This window comes from Rissa tridactyla, chromosome 1 (assembly GCF_028500815.1).
Source record: "Rissa tridactyla isolate bRisTri1 chromosome 1, bRisTri1.patW.cur.20221130, whole genome shotgun sequence".
Classification (NCBI taxonomy): Eukaryota; Metazoa; Chordata; class Aves; order Charadriiformes; family Laridae; genus Rissa; species Rissa tridactyla.
This window is the reverse complement of record NC_071466.1, coordinates 67,021,093-67,040,423: the sequence shown is the minus strand read 5'-3', so window position 1 is coordinate 67,040,423 and position 19,331 is coordinate 67,021,093. Positions and strand designations below refer to the sequence as shown.

Genomic DNA, 19,331 nt, shown 5'->3' with positions numbered 1-19,331 from the left:
AAATCGCCTGACAACCAGGTTGCAAGTGGGCTACTCAGTAGTATCACAATCTTTTCTGGCCTACAGAGAAAGAAAAACTCTGTAAGATCATGAAAAACTCCTTGCAAGAGGGGAATCTAACACAATAGGTTTATTCGCTCTTCTTTTAAAATACAACTAGCTGGGTTCATATAGCTCATTTAACTCCGTGATCACTCACCTATCAAGACAGGATAAGCTAACCCAACACAGGTATCCAAGAAGTCTATTCAACCTAACCCGAGCCAGGGAATCAACATGGGGAATATAAAAAAGCCCCTGAAAACTGTTCTCTAGGAAGTTCCCAACACTAATGCAAGAAAGTATGCACACATCTACAGCAGAAATCCACACAGAAAACGCCTGTAATAAAACTTAATAAAATGCAAAAGCTAAGTTTTATCTTGTTTGCATCTGTGTAGAGTTTACAGTAGGAGCATGTTAGATGAGAAAACAGAAAAACGTAGCACAAACCCAGGGGTAATGGTGACAAGAGCGAGGCACCTGTGACCAAGACTCAGTATACTCTGCTATTCAAAATACCCCGACTTCTGTAATACACACTTTTCACTTCTCCAAAGGAAAGCAAAGTCAGCAAAAATATTGAACTGGTCATTTTTTAATTAATACTTTCATTAATACCAGGTCGTCATAGGAGGGGCCATGATACATTTGACAGAATCCCTGAATAAAAAGGAAAAAGCTGCTACTGATAATATTGACTGTTCATGGCCCCTAGACACCCAGCTATCATCACTCAGCTCAGGTGACGAGGATGCACAGAGCCAGGTGTCAAAGCTGTGTCCTTCCAGATCCTAGGCTGCCATGTGTGGTCACAGCTCTCTCACCTTCATTCACAGGAACACGGAATGAAGTCACGAGACAAAAAACACAGAGAAAGTTGCGTTATGGGTGTCCCCAGCACAGGATGTTACACCAAAAGGAACCCCAGGATGGTCTGCAGCTGGGGCCACATGGGACTGCCCTGGCAATGCTGCAAGGTGGATGTCCGTTTTCATAACCCTCCTCCTGCAATCCTACTCAATATTTCTCGCGTAACATTCCTCACATCCTTGAAGTGACAGACATTTGCCAAGGACCTAAAACGCAACAGTGCAACTTCTAGTTCTCGCATACCTTCGCTAGTCAGGCCGTCAAAGCCCTGCAACAGCGGCTCTAACGAGCCAGAAGATCCCTTGCCATACAGGGGGCAGCAGCAAAAAAAAAAAAAAAGAAAAAAAAGAAAAAGAGCATGTTCTTCCCTTGAGGTGATCCGCTGCGAGGTGAAGGCAGCAGGGAAAGGTAGCGGCAGGGAAAGGTAGCGGCAGCCAAGTCGCAGAGGAGATGATAAAATGTCAGACTCCTGGCAGTACAAAATGGCAGCTGAACCCTGGCGAAACGCCAAGCTGTTCAAACAGTGAATTGAGGAGTACACGGGGCCATAATTATGATTAGCATAATAAGAGAGTGGTACAACAGCCACCTAGTTACTCTGAAGGGTCACGGAGAAATCATAACAAAGCAAAGTTTTAAGGGGAGAGACAAAAGAAAACAATGACGTAGCTGCTGGGTGGGTTTTACCCGGAGGTTCTTCCATGCGTGAAGTGCGGCCCGGGAGAAAAGTACAAAGACTGTTTAAGAGATCAGGCTCTGAATCGAGAGCGGCCGGCCGTGCCTGCAGAACTCACGCGGCTCCACATCATATAAAGGATCATATGAGAAGTGTGACACTGAAGACAAAAGGATCTTACGAGAAAAATAGGCTGCTTGTGTAAATTTGAATAAAACCTGGGCTCAATAGAGTCAGTCAAGATTTTTTTTTTTCTTTCTAACCAGAAAGGACTGCTTTCTCTTTTCCTCAAATGAAGCAGAAAAGAAGAGATAAAAAGATGAGAAAATTTAACAAACAAAATCTGAGCATTCTGATATTTGCATTTTTTCATTTTGAATGTCATATAAACAATATTTACAGATCCATTGCTTCATGCAATTAGCCAGCTGTCTGGGTGAAATTAGAGTTGTAATAAAAGCATTAAACATTGAGTTTCAGACTTAAAGCTATATGGATATGAAAATGCCTAGAGTCACTGTACTTTGTACATCTGGAGGAATTTATAGACAGAGCTGAAGTTTAAAATCAAAAGATCTCTTTGTGAATAGAAAGATCAGAGTTTTCACTGAGATCTGAATTCCACAGAAGACACCGAGAATCTGCGTAAAAAAAAACCCAACCCTTATGTAGTATGCAAAATCCAGTCCTCCATGAACAGAAATTTTACCATTGTCACCTCCCTTTTTCTCTATATTGCTTTTGCTTCTCCTATTAACTTTTCCCATTACCGCATTACATCAAGAACCCTGTGTATACAAAAAATGCTTCTCCCAAGGCAAGGTCAACTCCTTCCCACACAAGACAACTGTATGCTGTATCTTGAGCGTCATCCATCAAGACAACCTAAGTTACAAGCCAATACTACCATTAAGATTCTCCATCTCATTTGTTATCATATGATATCAGACAGGACAGCAACTGAAGATGTGCATTTTGGATTTTAGAGGCTAATGCAGTTGGATTGGTAAAAACCCTACCCTTGTATCTTCACCTTGCTTTCAAACATCATTTTTTCCCCTGTCTAAAATGCACGATGTCACAGGTTTCTTCTATCTTTGAAAAAACACACACACACACACACACACACACAAAACCAACTCCAAAACCCAGCAAAACACAGCCCTTGATATCTGTCTATTTATCTGACTTCTTTCTAAGCACCTCTCTCTACATCAACAGGAATGAACCCCACCTTTAGAATGTAATAAACTTACGGCTTCCAACTGCAGGCATCCCCACGAGGGAGATAATATTCTACTTTTCAGACACTGAAATATTTCTACTGTCATAAATCCTTCCTGACAGCAATATCTGACAAACATAATTTTAAATTATGCTCTTTCTAGCTTAACCACAGCTTTGCTACGTACACCAACAGACTTCGACACGCACTGGTGCAAGCTAAGCTCAGGGACATATACCTAAGGCACACATCTTAATTCTCATTTGCAGTGCTCATTGTAAACCATCATAACACCTAATTGAAACAGTTTATCCTGTAGAAGTTCACCAATCAGTAACACATTTCAGAACACAAATTCACGGAAGCACACACTGATTTTCCCAATTAGGAAGTTGCTTATTAAACTTTTTGTCTTCTTGTTAATAAAACCTGTATTCTAGATCATTTTAGAACATCCATTTTTTCCCCAGGAATAGGTATGTATCTAACACGACATACTTGTGAAGAAAAATGAGAATCAGCAACTCCCTTGCCCGGTAATTTTGGGTAAATAACTACGTAACACAGTAGTGAGAGGAAGAAAGATACACTACTGTTAAATACTATTAGGACTGAAGAAGCAAGAGAACATGCTCTATTTGCCTTCTAAATGATTCTAAAATGCTGACTTGCAGTGATTCTTAGTTCTGAATTTTGCTACTGTTCACAGTTAAATGCATTACAATCACAGAACACATGTTGCAAGTAGCAGAAAGAAAGATCTTTGCTTTTTAAAAAATTGTACCCTGGTAGTAATGAAAAAATTCACAACTGATTGTTCTTTATTAAATATCTAACTGTCTGCAATCAAAGGACAAACCCAGGAGGTTTTGTAACCTCCAGCTCACCCATCCTGTAACTCAGAAAAAGAAAGAACGCAAACTAATCAACTGTCAGACTGAAACATTCGAACTAGCAATCCTGACTCGTTCATTTAAACATAAGATAAGTCACTTACAGAACTGGGTGAACAATCAGCTCTGGACTATATGATTTGATTACTGTTGCTGCATCTTTGGTACAAAACACATGGGATAAATCTGCACCCTAAAAAGAGAAAATTTGCAAACAGAATTATCAAATTTATACTTAGTAACCTTATCATTCCAAAGTTTACACAGTGAATAATTCACCCGAACTCTTACTTCTCAGTAGGTAAAGCACACTTTATTATTTTTTTCTATTTTGGCTTAGACTACCATGCAATGTTTTAGAGAAATTTTTTTGTATCTTACTTCCAATATAATTTTTTTGTGTTTCTCACTGATAGGATGACTAAAAACACAGATCTTGAACCTTTACTCACTTGAGAAATGTTTCTCATTTGGAGATGAGCAAAGACTAAAATGTCACACATACAATAAGAAAAAAGGCAAAAGAACACAGCTGAACAAGAGACAAGTTACATTAGAGAAGAAAAATGATACCGTAGTATAATTGCAAAATATAACTATGGCAATCTGTGAGTACATTTCCAGTCCTACCATTTTTACTCAATGGGCCAAATCTGTATCAGACAAAGGCTGGCACAATTTCAGCAACGCCCCTTAAGTTAAATAAACATTAAAGCTGAGGAGTTTAGCCTCAAGCTTCTGTTATCAACTCAAAAAATACGACATACACATAAAAATTATGTAAGCAGTGACCAGAAAGCCTGATCTTTTATCTGTCTTGCATACTGAAGTTTCCCACAGTTAAGTGTCTCCTCTACTTTACTACTATACATTTAACATTTCAAGCTGCTAAGCAATGCAGAGATTTGATCCTATGACTCTTCGTGTGCAGATGTAATGATCTGAGACCAAGTGACTTCAATAGGGGACCTCCTAGTATGTATTTGCACATAGTGAACAGAAAGCTGAGTGGCCTTAATATTGCATACAAGATCATTAAATAATATCATTTCAGTTTTAAATCCTTGAGGGACTGCATTCTGGGTGGGGTGGAAATACCTCTCTTGGTTACCTACTTACTGAAACAAATCTTCAAAAAGAAAAACATACACAATGAACTGAGAGTACTGAGACACTAAACAGAAAGTACTCTATGTATTATGTATGCATATGTGTGTATTATGTGTATGTATTATGCAAGCACGATTTGTTTACATTTGAATAATCACCAGTGTATTTATGTAGTCCGTAGTAAGTATATTTTTAGCCAGTTAATATGTCACTAAAATAAGAAATTTCACAATTCTAGGGAAAAAAAGCTTAGAAAATACTTCTGCTACAGATTATAACGTAAACAATATGTGCTATTAAAAATTAGATTAAATTTAACCAATAATCTTTAAACTTACAGCATATAAGAGTTTTACTAGCCTAAAGCTGTAAGTTTTGAAAGAAAGTCACTTCATTCAACACAGTTAGCAGGTCCAGAATATATTTCTGAAGAACTCACTGCAGCACTGAAAACATAACTTTAAACATTAATCTCCAGTTATTTTATTGTTCACTTTTGGAGAAAATATTTCATCAAGTTTTGAAATTTCCTATCCAAGTCTCTGATAAAACAGTTCTCCCTCTGAAATTATCAATTTTTTGACATATGTCTTATGTTACCTTATACAGAGAAAATATTTACAGAAAACATAGCAAAGGACATATATTTACAAAGTATTTCTACAAATCCCAGACTAAGGATTTTCTTTGTTAAATAGAATACCTTTCAGAACTCAAATTTCATGTGCAGCACAGAACGAATGCTTTTAAAAAATGGCACTTAGCCAATATAAATGATGAAAAGTTCATTTTGGATTAGTATAGAAGAACACGTACCACTTTGAGAGCTGTAATTGCAGCAAAATACGGTGCTCCAGTGTATCTAGAATGAAATACAATTTAGGTTAGGAAATACAGCCATGAGATTAGATAGTCTGGAAAGCAGCCTGCCATAATGAAGTCCCAAATTCAAGAGCAAATTTTTAAAAAAAAAGCTTTCTCTCGTTTGCTGTAAGAGACAGATAAAATCTTGCTATACTGAAGCCAATCTCAAACCTTGCTTTTATTTCAAAGGCGCAGCATTTCACCTTAGCCACCTAATCCTTTCATAGAAACATTTATAAAGATCATGCCACCAAAAAAGCAAACTCTTCTCAGAAAACCAACTTAAAAGTTTAGAGACAAACAAACCAAAACCAGAGTCAAGCACTGTTTGCAAGCCAAATCTGGGATCTGTGACCGGGATCAATCCCATCTGGTTTTAGATGCCTAACTCATGTGCCTAAACTGTGATTCCAGTTGCCCTAAATTCTGTTTATGAAGACTGAAGAGAGAGATATGGACAGAATCACTCTCCAGAGGTGCCACCTTCTGCCAAGAGGTAAGAACCTAAGCTCATTAAACCAAGAGGAAAACTAACTCCTGGCTAATCAACCCAGCTATAAGACAGCACTTTTTTGCTCCTTATAGAATGTTTATTAATGGCAGATGTCCAACAGCAGATCTCTTTTACCGGAGAAAGATGCCATCTCTATTTCAAAAGGGGAAAATGAAAAATAGGAAGGTATAGTGGCCCATTCAAAGTATCGTGCAGATTACTGAACGTGGCCAAGGAAAGAATAGAGCCTGTTTTGTTTCTAGGTCAGTACAGCATTTAGCTGATTTATGCTGTATCTCTTTTTCCCCTGAAACATGCTATTTCTATTACTCCAGAACATAAACAAGGTACTGACAGAATCTAGTAAACACCACAATTTATCAAAATAAAAAGTCCGTAGTAAGAAAATATTCTATTCCTAATTTAAAAGTTCCCAAGATACCAAAACATAAAAAAACCCAGATGTGCCTTACTCTATTCTACTTATTCTATAACTTCATAATGCAATGGGAAAAGTCTAATGCTGAAAGCAGAGACAGTTTGGTGGTCAAAAAAGAGAAGGCAGACAGAGACACAAACAGTGTTCTAAGTTTCAACCACATTCACTACAAAAATTTCACAACACAACTGCAGGGAAACATGTTATTTCATAAGTATGCATGGTCTTGATGATGGACTAATAAAGCTCTCTGGAAAATACTCATGGTTTTAAATGTAAAGTGAGTTTGAATGGCTTCTACAAGTGCTTACGACATCCTCAAACTCTTCCAGAAAGAAAAATCAAATTTCTGTTTAACTTACTCTTGACATCCTCCAACAATGCCTACACGTCCATCTTGACCTTTATGCCTTTTCCCTGTTAGAGGGGGGATAACATTGCGCACCAGTTGAAAAATATTCTCCATATCCTTTAGAGAGTGTGTTCTGTGCAGTGAAAAAGATCTCTCTATAACTGAAAAGAAGAAAATAAGTGTTAAAGTATGTTCTTTCTTAAACCAACATCAGCATTTCTTTTAAGCACTCATAAACACTAATGAAAACACTTCAAGATACAAAAGTGACATAGTCTAAATATCAAATGCTTTGTCACTTAAAGGTCTTCAAAACAGTGAGTAAACAAGGGAAGGTCATAATTTTAAAAATTAATTTAAAGTCTGATGCAGAGAATATTCCCACTGACTGCTCACAGTCCTAATTTAGGGCTCAGGTACAGAAAAAAACAACAGCTCAGAATAGTTGTATGAACATTTTGTAACTAGAAATATCTTCTTAGTTCAGCCTGAAATCACTTGCATAATTAAGCTCAACTGAAATAGGTACACTTAGTAAGGATCAAACACATCCAGACACGGAGCAAGCACATAGCAACTAAAAGCACATTTTAAACATACACCCTACCTTATTTTTCGCTTCCCCTTAAAAACTTTCACCTCTTAGCAGAACAGGGCCTATCTCACTGCTTTTTTATTTTGGCAGGTGGTTACAAAGCATAATGAAAGTCTTTCTGCAAAACTATAATCCAACACACTAGATGCAAACAATACAAATATCACAAAAAGATAATTTTTAGCTATAATACAACTACGATCTCTGATGCAAAGCTACATGTCAAGCTACATATTAAAACAACTGCACACTCAGAAGACTACACATTCAAATAACTGTTTCAAAAGACTACAAAATTTAGAAGGAAAAAGTATTTCAACAACTACAACTAAAGAGAATTAAACCGTTAACCTAGCATGGGATTTGAAAATCAGTACTTCTATCAACAGTGTGTTAACTACAAATTGCAGTAAATACACTAAAATAAAAAGTTCTTGTATTTCAACAAAGCTCCTCATTAACTGTATAATTCAGTTCAGAAGAGTGGTTTATTTGAACATTAATATTAATCTTCTAGACTGTAGCTATGCTTACTTTCTTTTTTACAGATCTTCTAGAAAGCCTTCAAGGAACTGCTATATAGTAATACATAATTATGTAAAAAAATAACTCCTACGACACTCCTTATTTCCAGCTGTATAAAACTTAGTAATTCCACCCCTTAAGTCCAAATCTAGACCAAAAAAAAAAAAAAAGAAAAAAGAAAAAGTGTTCCATAAATTTTGGACATAATAATGGGTGAAAAGTGTAACAAACATGAAAACTCCACATCCGTGCACTACAAGCAGAAAGCATCTTTTTCTCTGTCTTCCACAGAATCTAAACCTAAACCAGACGTGCTAATCTTCAGTAATAAAATGTTTTAGCATTCAATAATGATAAATACTCCTGGCTGATCTTTTACTTTTAAAATCCTTGTATAATAGAGGCATCCCATTCCTATTGAGATTAAAAAAAAAAAAAAAAAAAAAAAAGAAAAAACCACCCTGTTTTGGATTATGGCCAAAATAGCATTGCAGTGACCCAGAGGAGAACAAAATGCTCATCTCCTCTGGAAATAGGGCAGATTATTTTCTTTAAATCACACTTTCAGACACTGACTGGTTTTCAACCACACTTATCATATAGCTTGTAACCGTTAAAGTGCAATGTTGTTAAGAAGGTCTTCCTTTTTGTTGCTGTTTTTTGTTTATATGTAAATATAAATTGATTGCACAAGAAACGGAGAGAAAACAGAGAATTATGCAAAAAGCAATTCTTAATAGGGCCCAACTAAAGAGAAACACTAAGACATGTTTAGCTATACACAACTGAAATCTTGATTCCTTAAAAATAGGTTCTGCCTGAGGTGTTATTTTCACATTTTATTATAAACACTTTGTTACACCGTTACCAATTAAAAGATTAGAATCTGGAGTTGCTCTTGCTACAGTTAAATATATATATAATGCATTTTTGTGCAGTGTAATATGATCGTACACCTATATGACGAAAACCAGCAAGAAAAACTAAACTTTTAGTTTCAAGTCTTTACAGATAGTGACGCTCTTCCAGCGAAAAAACTTTCTGAAGTAATGATAATCACCCCAGTCTAGAACCTCAAATGATTTCCTAGGGTATTCTCTAAAGCACTTCAGGTTTCTTTTCAATTTAAAAGTGAAAACAACATTTGAAACACAGAATCCACACGTATGCTGTAATTTATCTACAAAAGTCTGGAATGCTACAGACCAACTATCCAGTCAAGACGAAACACAACCTAGTCAGCCAGCCTAAACCCTCAACAGGCCTAACCACCCAGTCCCCCATGCGCTTTACTGGGAAACGCAGCACGTAAGGTAGACCTGAAAAGGCTACAAGATCCTCTCAGGAATCAGAGCGCACCCTTCAGGATCTGGCATGCCGGATTATTATTCAACACTGAGGCTGGGTGGCTTTTTTTCCTTTTCAAACCACACATTTTTTTCTTCCGAGCAGTGTGAAATTCAGAACTAAAACAGATCAAGACTTGTTTCGTTTCCACACGGCAGGCTACAACCACCAAGCCCCAAGCTGACTCTAGTTTCAGCACTGACAAGAGTACCCCTGTTTTCTTCCTGCCCACATAGTCTATATCCATGTACAAAGAGACTATCATAAAGATAAACGACACGGAGCCACAGATCCCGAGAAATCTGTTCATGAACGCTAATATCCAGTTATCAGCTTCTGACCCACACATAAGGTACGGAAGGAAAAGTCTGTGCATAAATACCAATTCTAGACTTATTGCTGTGCCGTTTTCTTTAAACTAAATTGAGACCCACAAAGAATTTATAAATGAATTGGTATAGAATAAAAATATATGCAAATATTTTCATCTTCTACTACACCTATTACAGTAACATGATGTTTAATTAAAAGATAAGATTCAGAATTGTGATTTAAAGAAATTTATTTTAAAGAAGGTGGATTTTAACATTTGACTTACTTCGGTGTAGGCAAAACTCCACTCTTTTCCCAACCCTGAAAAAACACATGCGCAGCCTTAACTTCACAGACTGGGTTAGGCCTGTTAACTTCAATTGCATTGGAATCTCTGCTACAAGGTATCTAGTGTTTCCAGACAGCTTTCAGCAAAGGTGCTACTCCCCTTTAATATACAAAACTCCTCCTAACTTTACAGAGACGTGAACGTGGAAAAAAGTCCCAAATGTCTATAGGGTTCAAAAAGTGTGATTTTGCTCATTAAAATTTGTTATAACTAAGGTATCTATATTAAATAATCAGTACAATGGTACGAATGACGTTTTAATTTCATTTTACATCAGACAGACACCTTCACCACAATATTAAACAATTCCAACTATCTTTTATTTTCAAAAAGCTACTTACTACCAGTGCTTTCACACAGAAGTTTAAAAAAACCGAACTTTTGTTTATGCTATAGAAGGAAGTACCTATCGGTGGAGAAAGTGCTGCTGTCATAGCATTATAATTAAAGTTATCCCCATACGAACGATGGTTCGCTCTCTGAGGTGGACTTGCTGGTATAGATTGTGACCTTTGTGATACCGAAGAAGAAATTCCTGCCAACATCTGTCCCAACATCTGTAACATCTGGAGCTCTCGAGCATGCTCAGCTTCCCGACGCTTGTCCTCAATTTTAAGCCTCTGCTCTTCATATCTGTAAAATTTCTCTTCTGTATCCACGCTCTGCTGCAGGAATTTTTCCATCATTTTATCCAATGTTAAACTTGCATGGCGTTTTTTTGATCTTTTGGGCTGATTGAGAGGTGGGGTAATAGTTGGAGCATTGATCTCTTTAAAGCCTAAAGCAAGGAGAGAGACAATTATTTTTCTGAAGACAAATAATTTCCTAAGAAGAAAGCAGCAAAAAATCTCCCTATGAGATGTGGGCCTAATGTGTCACAAAGTTGTTATTCTTTTTCTATGTGGATTGCAATTATTTCAGATATTTTTAATTCACAGTACCAAAGCAAAACCAAAAGCTTCTACAGAGTTATAAAGGTAACATGAAAATCACACAGAGGCATATTTTAATTGTTGTAGTACTAAACTTCAACAATAGGAGTCTTTTTGATCTTCTAAAAAGGTTTAAGTGAAGGCTATTAAATAGTATAGCCTCATTTGTGTATTGCAGGTAATTACATTAATCTAAATTGAGTTTCAGTCTGTTGGCATTCTGGATTTGCATTTCAAAAGAACATTAGTGTAAACAACTCTTTGATGGGGTTTATGTGTAAAAAGAAGGTTGGTTAAACGTCAACCAATTGGCTGATTCCTCAGTGATGTCAACTTCTGAAGACAGGTTCACGTTTGTATTAAAACCATGGCATTAATCTAGATTTAAAACAAACAAATAACGCTGCCCTCCCCACCTCCACAACACAAACACAGAGCTGAGGGTAAAGAACTAGCAAGGAAAGGACAGGCTTTATCTAAGGGCTGCTTCTATCCGCAAGCCTGCTAAAGTTAGCAGTGTTTCTGAAACAACTCAAGCCATTCATTACGTAAAAGCTCGCTCTCCCCTAGCTTTCTGGCCCATCTGCAACAATAAGCAGATTTTTCAGGTATTATCGTCATCATCGTTTTAATACTGATTAACAAAACTGCACATAAGTCTGCAGGGAACGGGAAAATCCTCCGGCAAGAAGGACGCCTATTTTCTTGTTCAGCGCTACCTGACACTTTTGTCTTGATAATCTCTGCGCTAGTTTTCCACCGTTTTCTCATTGATAACCATCGATAAAAACTCACTTGGGTCTCCGTCCCCCAGCATCTTACCCCTACCTGGTTCTGCAGCACTTCCCACCCCCTTTCCAGGCGGCGTTCGCGGGGCGGGGGGGGAGGGGGGGGGCGGAACGGAGGACGGACGACGGGGACGGGGACGAAGCTCTCGGGAACGAGCAAGGTGCAGGGGAGGGGAGGCATGGGCGGATTTCGGAGCGGGAGGGAGGAGGATAAGGCAGAAGCCACTAGAAGCACGCTAGCCGGCGAGAGGCACCGGCGGTTGGGCTGCGAGAGCCCGGGGGGGGGGTTGCGGGTGTGAGGACACCCGGAGCCCGGCGGCTACTCACCGTCGCCCGGCGGCACGGGGATGGCGAAGGGGGGGCACTCCACCTTGATGGGGTGTTCAGCGTAGGAGGAGCACTCCCCGGAGTCCTCGGTGAAGTTGTCGCGGGGGGACTCCAGCTCGGCGTCCTCGTCCAGCTCGGCGTCCACCTCCCGGCTGTTGTGCGGCGTGCCCGGAGTGGGCGGCCCGGCCAGCGGCCCCGCCGGCTGGGCGCCGTCCGGCGGGGGGGCCAGCGGCTCGGGGGCGCCGTCGGGTCCCCCCCGGCAGCTGAGGATCCGGTCCATCTCGTCGTAGTACTTGCATATCTTGCGGGCGTGCCCGTTCTTCTTCAGCCCGTCCCGGGCCTGGTAGTACTGGCGCTTGAGGCCCTTGATGCGGATGCGGCACTGCTCGGGGGTGCGCTCGAAGCCCAGCTCGGCCAGGCGGCAGGCCACGTCCCGGTACACATGGCTGTTGCGAAAGTTGCCGTCCAGCGCCGACTGCACGTCCGCCTCCCCCCAGATCTCCAGCAGCGCCCGCGTCTCCAGGTCCGACCACAGGAAGCCCCGCGTGTTCGTGATCATCCTTGGCCGGCCGGGGTCACTGCAATGGCCGCGCACCGGGGAGAGGGAGGGAGGGAAGGAGGGGGAGAGCGAGGGAGGGAGGGACGGAGGGGGGCGGAGGAGGGCGGCGGGGAGGAGGGAGGGGGGTTTAATGCCCGCACTCGGCTCTCCCAGGAGGCGCCTACGCCAGCCCCGGCCGCGGCGGCAGCCACCGTGCGGCGGGAAGCGGCGGGCTGCTGGGACCCGGGACCCGCATCCCAGCCCGGGCCGCCGCCGCCGCTCGCACGCGAACAAAACTTTCCAGGCGCCGCTTTGCGCTGCGGGCACCTGCAAAAAAAGGGAGGGGAGGGAGGAAGCTATTTGAAAAAAAAAAAAAAAAAAAAAAAAAAAAAAAAATTTCCTTTTTCTTCCACCACGGGTTCAACACCCTCCGAAAACAATGATGATAAATTAAAAAAAAAAATAAAATAAAGAACCGGGCTCCCGGCGCGGAGCCTTGGGCCCCCTCCCCCGGGGCTGGACGCGCCGCCACCCGGCTCAGGCAGCCATCCGCGCGCGGCCGCTCCCCCGCCCCGGGCTCCTCCGGGAGCGGCAGGACGACGGCGCTGGCTGGACTTGGAGGCCCTGCTCATCACGGTGCGCCTCCCTCCCTCCCTCCTTCCCTCCCCTTCTTCCCTCCTCCCTCCCTCTCTGCCCGCCGCAGTGGAGCGCGATCCCTCCACACACACACACACACACACACACACACAGAGGCACACACGGGGCGCTGCAGCTCAGTGCGTGGTGGCCGAGACCCCCGCGGCTCCGCTTGGCTCGGCGCCCTCACCTCGCCCCGGCACGCCGCCGTGCCACCACGGGCAGTGACATCCCCGCCGCCTCCCTGGGGCCACCGCGCCGCTCAGCCCCGGGGCGGGCGGCCGGGCTCCCCGCACCCCCGCTCACGCACACCCGCGCTGCGGGGGGAGCCCGGGCGCCGGCGGTTCGGCTCGGCGCGCCCCTGCGGGCCGCCACAAAAGCCTATCCCGGCGGCTTGGCCTCCTGGAGGCCCCCGCTGGATCGGGCAGCCCTCGGCGGACCCCCGCGAAGGTGCTGGTCGGGTTCGTGTGCGTTTCCCCCCTGCCTCCATCCCTTCCCAAGACAGGTGAGCGGCGGGGGTGGGCTTCATTGTGCCGGGCCGCCCCCGGGCCCCGCCGCCGCCCACACGCCGCTCCGGCCCCTGCCCTTTTCCCTTTGGTTTCGCTCCGTTTCCCAGGCGGGAGCTGCGGGGCGACGGCGCCGAGCCCAACCCTCCCGCCACGGGGGGCCGCCGCCGCCTCCCATCCACGCCCGCCCGGCGGCCTTTCCTTCCGTGGGGAACACACCCCCATCCACCCACCGGTGGCCCCCTCGCAGGGCAGCCCTCAGCACCGGGCGAGCCTGTCGCCGCTCGGCGCCCACCCGCCCGGCCCGCCCCCGCCTCCCCTCAGGGGCAGGCCCCACCCCCTTGCCCTCCAGAGCCCCGCCGACGAGATGTTTATACCTTCATCGCACCGCAGCCAGAGGGCCGCGACCAAAGCCAGCGCAGCCAGGCCGCCGGCGGCGACAGCGCCCCTTCCCCACATCTTCCCGAGGGAGAAGGCAGGGGCTGCGGCCGCGCCGCTCCGCGCTCTCTCCTCTTACCTCGCCACAGCGCGGGGCTCCCGACACCCCCCGCCAAGCGGCGCACACAACTCATCGGCGCGGCTTCCGGCTCGCCTCCGCGCCGGGCAGGGCACGGCCGAGCCGGGCAGGGCAAGGCCTACGCGGGCGCGCCCGCCCGGCACCGCTCCGCGGCCTCCACACCCCCCCCGGCGGCAGCCAATGGCGGCGCTGGGCCTGCGCGGGCGGGCCGCGCTGAGGTAAGGGCGGCGGCGGCGGCCGGCGAGCCGTGCGGGCCTTCTCCGGTGGTGGCGGAGGCCTTGGGCCCTCTCCTTCCCGCCCCGCCGCTGGGTCTCGGTGTGGGCCGGGCGGTTCTATGTCAGGACCCGGCCCCGGCGGGAAGAGGGTAGAGCTGGGAGCAGCCGGCCCGGCCGTCACGGCGCTTTGGGGCTGCCTTGCCAGCCCTTTTATAATTGACAGCAATTAAAAACTCCTAGGAAATACCGTTTACTGCTCACAGTATTTAAAAGCTCGTCACCTCCCTTGCCCCCCGTTTCTGAGCAAACCCCTGATTTACGAGTCTGATTCATTTCTAAGCTGCTGTTTCTAGCTCAGATACATCATTTTAGAGCAGTGTTCTTGTGATATTTTCTTTTACTCTAAACCACACCAGAGCCGGTGGAAATACCGTCTGATGTTCACCTACGGCACCTACTTAGTCTAGACAATAAATCAGAATACAGCATCACCCAGGAAAAACTAATGCAATTATATGCATGAGAAATCTGAAACATTAAAGCTCAAAACAGCTGTAATTTCTGCTCCTGGGTATTTCAAGCAAGAGTGTCATTATTAACTCAAAAGCTTCTGGCCTAACCACAGCAATAAAATGTCAATGTTTCAATCAATTAATATTTTGAAGGGGTGAAGACAGACAACATTTTCCTTTACAGTTCTGTGTTATATATAAGCTGTGGTCAAACAGGCCTGCTGATTTTACCTGGAGGGAACCCAAGCAGGAGAGATTTGGGCCCTTCAGCTTCGGAAGCTTCACCTGAAAGAGCCACGCTGCCTGCAAGCTGCAAGACAGGCAGCCTGAGCTTTTGGTAACCCAGATTGAACAGTAACCCAGGTATCAGAGCAGGGACTTGGACACTTGACAAGTTCACTGTCAAGTATTAACTTGTTTATTCAAAAGTTACTCTTCTATAGGTCCTTGTATCTGGTACGGTTTTAAAGGCAATACCAGGTCAGTAAAATTTGCGCTGTATTTATTCATCACAAGTAATGCTTTTTTACCCTTTGATTATCTGACTGTGTGGCAACCCAAAAGAGAGCTTCAATGGTTTAGTTTTTACATGAGTTTTAGTCCAGAAAAAAAGGCTATTGGATTGTTGAACACCACATTTCTTATGCCCATGTTTTGATTCCAGCTGGAAGGATGAAGACCATGCAGATTTCCTGTAGCTCCGGCGCGGATTTAATGTCTGGAAGAGGGGGAGAAAGAACGACGCGGATGCTTTTTTCATGGCATCAAGTGTCTCTGGCTCCGCCAAAAACAGGTCTTGTGCCCAACAAAAAAGAAAGGAAGAAAGATATACTTGTAATGTTTTTCACTGGGTTCTCTGGTTTCCTTTGTAGCAGATATGAAAGCAACTTCTTCTCATGCTGGAGAACCCTCAGTTGTTGTTTGTGGAATCAGTGAAGTTCCCAGGACCCACTTCTCAATTCATGTGCAGAAGGAAACCTGGGAGTATCTGTGGGCTTCCTCTATGCCAAAGTTGTTCAGGCTGTTGTTATGCGCAACCTTGACATCGACTGAACCGGTCTCGCTACTCTTATTAGCCAACACGAGTGTAAAACGTTTGAGCAAAACACATTGCTGCTCCTCAAACATTCTACTGCTCTGCGCCTAACTCAGGTTATCTTTTTTGGTGTAGTACTGGCTGCCATCTCCATACCGTGAACAGTGTAAGTCCATAACTGCTAGTGCCACCTCAGAGCCCGGCATCAGCGATGCTACTTAACCAGGGGATGAGGCAGGGAAAAAGCACCATTTACAGAAGGTCAAAGGTGTACGAGGCAAAAGTTCACATACCCATAATAGAGTCAGAGAAAAATCAACTGCAAGAGGCACTTCTTTAAGTTTATACCTTGCTGTGCATTTTTTATTGAGCTTCCTGTTCTGACAGTCCCGTCACTTTGTCTGCTTGTCTGTCTGCTTGTACCTTTCTTACACAGAGCGAGGAATGACCCTGTGGAGTTCCCTTCCATGCTTTGGGCAAAATCCTTCGGGCTTCATTGCTTCTTGCGCCATTGCTGGCCCCTGCCTCTTTCTCAGAATCTTGCCTCTCCTTCCTGAGCTCTTGATCTCAGTCTTCGGTTCCAGCATTTTAACCCTTTTCTAGCTGCACCATTACCACAACATATCCTCCTCATCAGTGGGGTAATTACTGCAACCTGTTCCTCCCTTGCTACACAAAGAAGGGCTAGCCATCAGTGTCCGACCTGAGAATGTCCTACTACCGTCAAGGTAGGCAGGAGCTTGGAGGTTTGACTTAGTAGTAGATGGCAGCAGTCACTGACAGCTGATGCTTGCTGGGAACAGAATGTATATACATAGATGGGGTGAGGTATGGACTGTAAGCTAGGCGTCCCTAGATGTGTTACATCCTTAGATGTCCTAGTGTCCACTCTGGACCATTTTGTGGTCTCTTCTGGAGGTTCCTGCTGAATCCTTGTTCACAATATTTTTGCTTCTGATCGCTTTGTACCCGCTCAGCTCTTGAGTCCTTGCCATCCATTTGGTAACTGTTGTGCAACCCCGCCTACCCAAGCCACTCCAAGGTGAACGTGGACAGCAGGTGGCAATAGCAGAGCTTGCAACATCCTTTGATTGCATTCTCTCTGCTCAAATAATTGTCAGCCTCTACTGGAATCACCACTTAATATCATAAATATTATGAACATAGCCATGTTAAAATATCTGTATTGATAACTGCAACAAGAGGTTTAAGCATTCATGTGGAGTGAGGGAATGGAAAAACTTGGAAGTGACAAGTAGCTTTAACTGAAATTGCCCATAAAATATGACCAAAGATTTCTTTGTTGTTGAACTGGGAATCTGGAAGCACTTTTCATCATGAAAAAGATGAAACTTCCTTTGAATGTTTACCTAGCTAAATTGTAGGAGTTAGAATTGATAGTGCTAATAGAGAAGGCAGGAATGGTATATGTGTTAAGATAAAAAGGGGGGCCAATCCTGCAGATGCTACTAGCAGTACTGTTTACTGCCATTAAAGTGAGTGGAATGAGCATGTTTTATACCAAATATTATGTTTTTCTTAATACAGGACAAAATGTGGTTTTATGTGGTGCAATTTTTAGTTTGTTAATTTTGATGTCTCTCTAGGCTGCAAAGAAACTGAAAACAGAGTAAGAAGACCTGAAGCTATAATAATTATTCTTGCCCACTACACTTCTGTGCATTTTTATATTCAAGAGAAAGGATAGCAGCAAGCAATTAACAACAAGCCCTTACAGAAACACATCAACATGCTTTAGTTCACCTATAAAGTTTACTAAACAGGAATGTCACATGGGCTGAAGAAGGGAAAGGAAACTGTAAATGAGAAGAAATATACCCACATCTGATTAAATACTGTAATAAGTTAGTCCCTACAGCTTCTGTAATTCTTCATATTTTTACCAGCGTAGTACAGATACTATCACTTCTAGACATGTTCAGTATAATAATATTTGTCAAGCCCCATGCTTCGCTAGATAATTTTTGTTTTATGCGAAGGGAATAGTAAGATTTTTTTTCTTCTTGCTGAGTGTTAATGGTGAAAAAAATAGGTATCAAGGAAACAATAAAGAGAACGTTTCTATTTTATGCTTTAGAGCAGGCAATAAGAATGATCTATGGACTGCAATAAGTGAAGAGGGTTTTTTTTGGCTCACCTAACATCTTCAAACAAGTCCCTGATACCTAGTGCAAACAAACATATATAAACTTGCACACCTCTTCAGCAACATCCAAAAAGTTAAAAAAAAGGATCTCTTTTTCAATAGGGAGCAATGAGACTTCAAGAAAGTAAATACTGTGAAGTTACATAGTTTTCCATATAACTGCTTTTACTCTGTCCTTTGGTGGCCGAAGGTAACATTTGCCAAATCCATTAACGTACACAATTTAGAACACTGGTATTATTATGAAATATACTACTAATTTCTATCACTGTTTTACTGTTCAATAGCTACATGAGGTTTTATTTTAGTTGTGTTGTAGCTGAGCCCGGAGGCTTTGCCTGGGTATTGCCTTACCCACTGTACACACACAAAAGTCAGCCCCTTGCTCAAAACTCAGCTTTATGTGCATTTAAGAGAGACACAGATACTCAGAATAATGGACAGATTTGTAAAGGATAAGTTGGTTTTACCTTAAGTGACATAGTTCAGTTCAGTCCTGGAAACACGTAATATATATTGAACATGACTACTAGAAGAAGACTACATGCTATATCCACAAAGGGATTTGAACGCTGAGAGGTTCCTCTCTCAGGTACCTCGCTTCCCTTTTCTTTCTGTAATATGTTGCTAGTCATCTCGCAGATCCAGCATGTCAGCCTTAGTGGTTGTGTCCCCAGGTGTTTCTGGAGGCTTTGTAGTTGCTTTCCCCACAGCCCCCTAAGCCTGGCGTTTGCAGTCAGTCTCGCATCGCTGTAATGCCACAGCTGAGATCTTTGCCTCCGGTTGCATCTGGAGTTGTGCATAATCTTGTTGCCCAAAGGAAAAAGCTGTAGTTCTCCTTCCTCCTTGTGAGAGCTGTTCACGTTACATATATCCTGAAATCTCACCCTCTACTTGAAAGTCAGCACACAGGCGTGTGTATTATTTCTTCCTGTTGTTGCCACAGTGCTCACACGCTGCCACAGCACACATAAGTGTATGGGCAGCAACAATTCATTTTCTTCATGCCAAGGCCAGCTCTGCAAGTTTTACTGGTATAATTAATCCCATCGGGGGAGGAGAAGG

At 43.4% G+C, this 19,331-nt stretch overlaps 1 protein-coding gene and 1 long non-coding RNA gene across 7 annotated transcripts in view; one reads left to right on the top strand and one right to left on the bottom strand.

The window, feature by feature from the left end:
• The window catches only part of NAXD (NAD(P)HX dehydratase), a 50,493-nt gene extending 36,017 nt beyond the window's left edge, over positions 1 to 14,476 (bottom strand). Inside the window, exons 1-6 of one of the 6 annotated variants that reach the window (XM_054188349.1) lie at positions 14,337 to 14,471; positions 12,140 to 12,717; positions 10,499 to 10,870; positions 6,975 to 7,125; positions 5,633 to 5,678; positions 3,811 to 3,899 (exon numbers count right to left, since the gene is read on the bottom strand). In XM_054188349.1, the coding sequence (XP_054044324.1) occupies positions 3,811 to 3,899; positions 5,633 to 5,678; positions 6,975 to 7,125; positions 10,499 to 10,870; positions 12,140 to 12,698 (1,217 nt within the window). In that variant the 5' untranslated portion in view covers positions 12,699 to 12,717; positions 14,337 to 14,471. The other 5 variants (XM_054188347.1, XM_054188353.1, XM_054188352.1 and 2 more) reach the window with 5 other exon arrangements.
• On the top strand, positions 14,419 to 17,964 carry LOC128904271 (uncharacterized). The gene is made up of 2 exons (XR_008464458.1): positions 14,419 to 14,554; positions 15,728 to 17,964. It is a non-coding gene; the product is annotated as an uncharacterized LOC128904271 (long non-coding RNA).
• Positions 17,965 to 19,331: the final 1,367 nt, after the last annotated feature.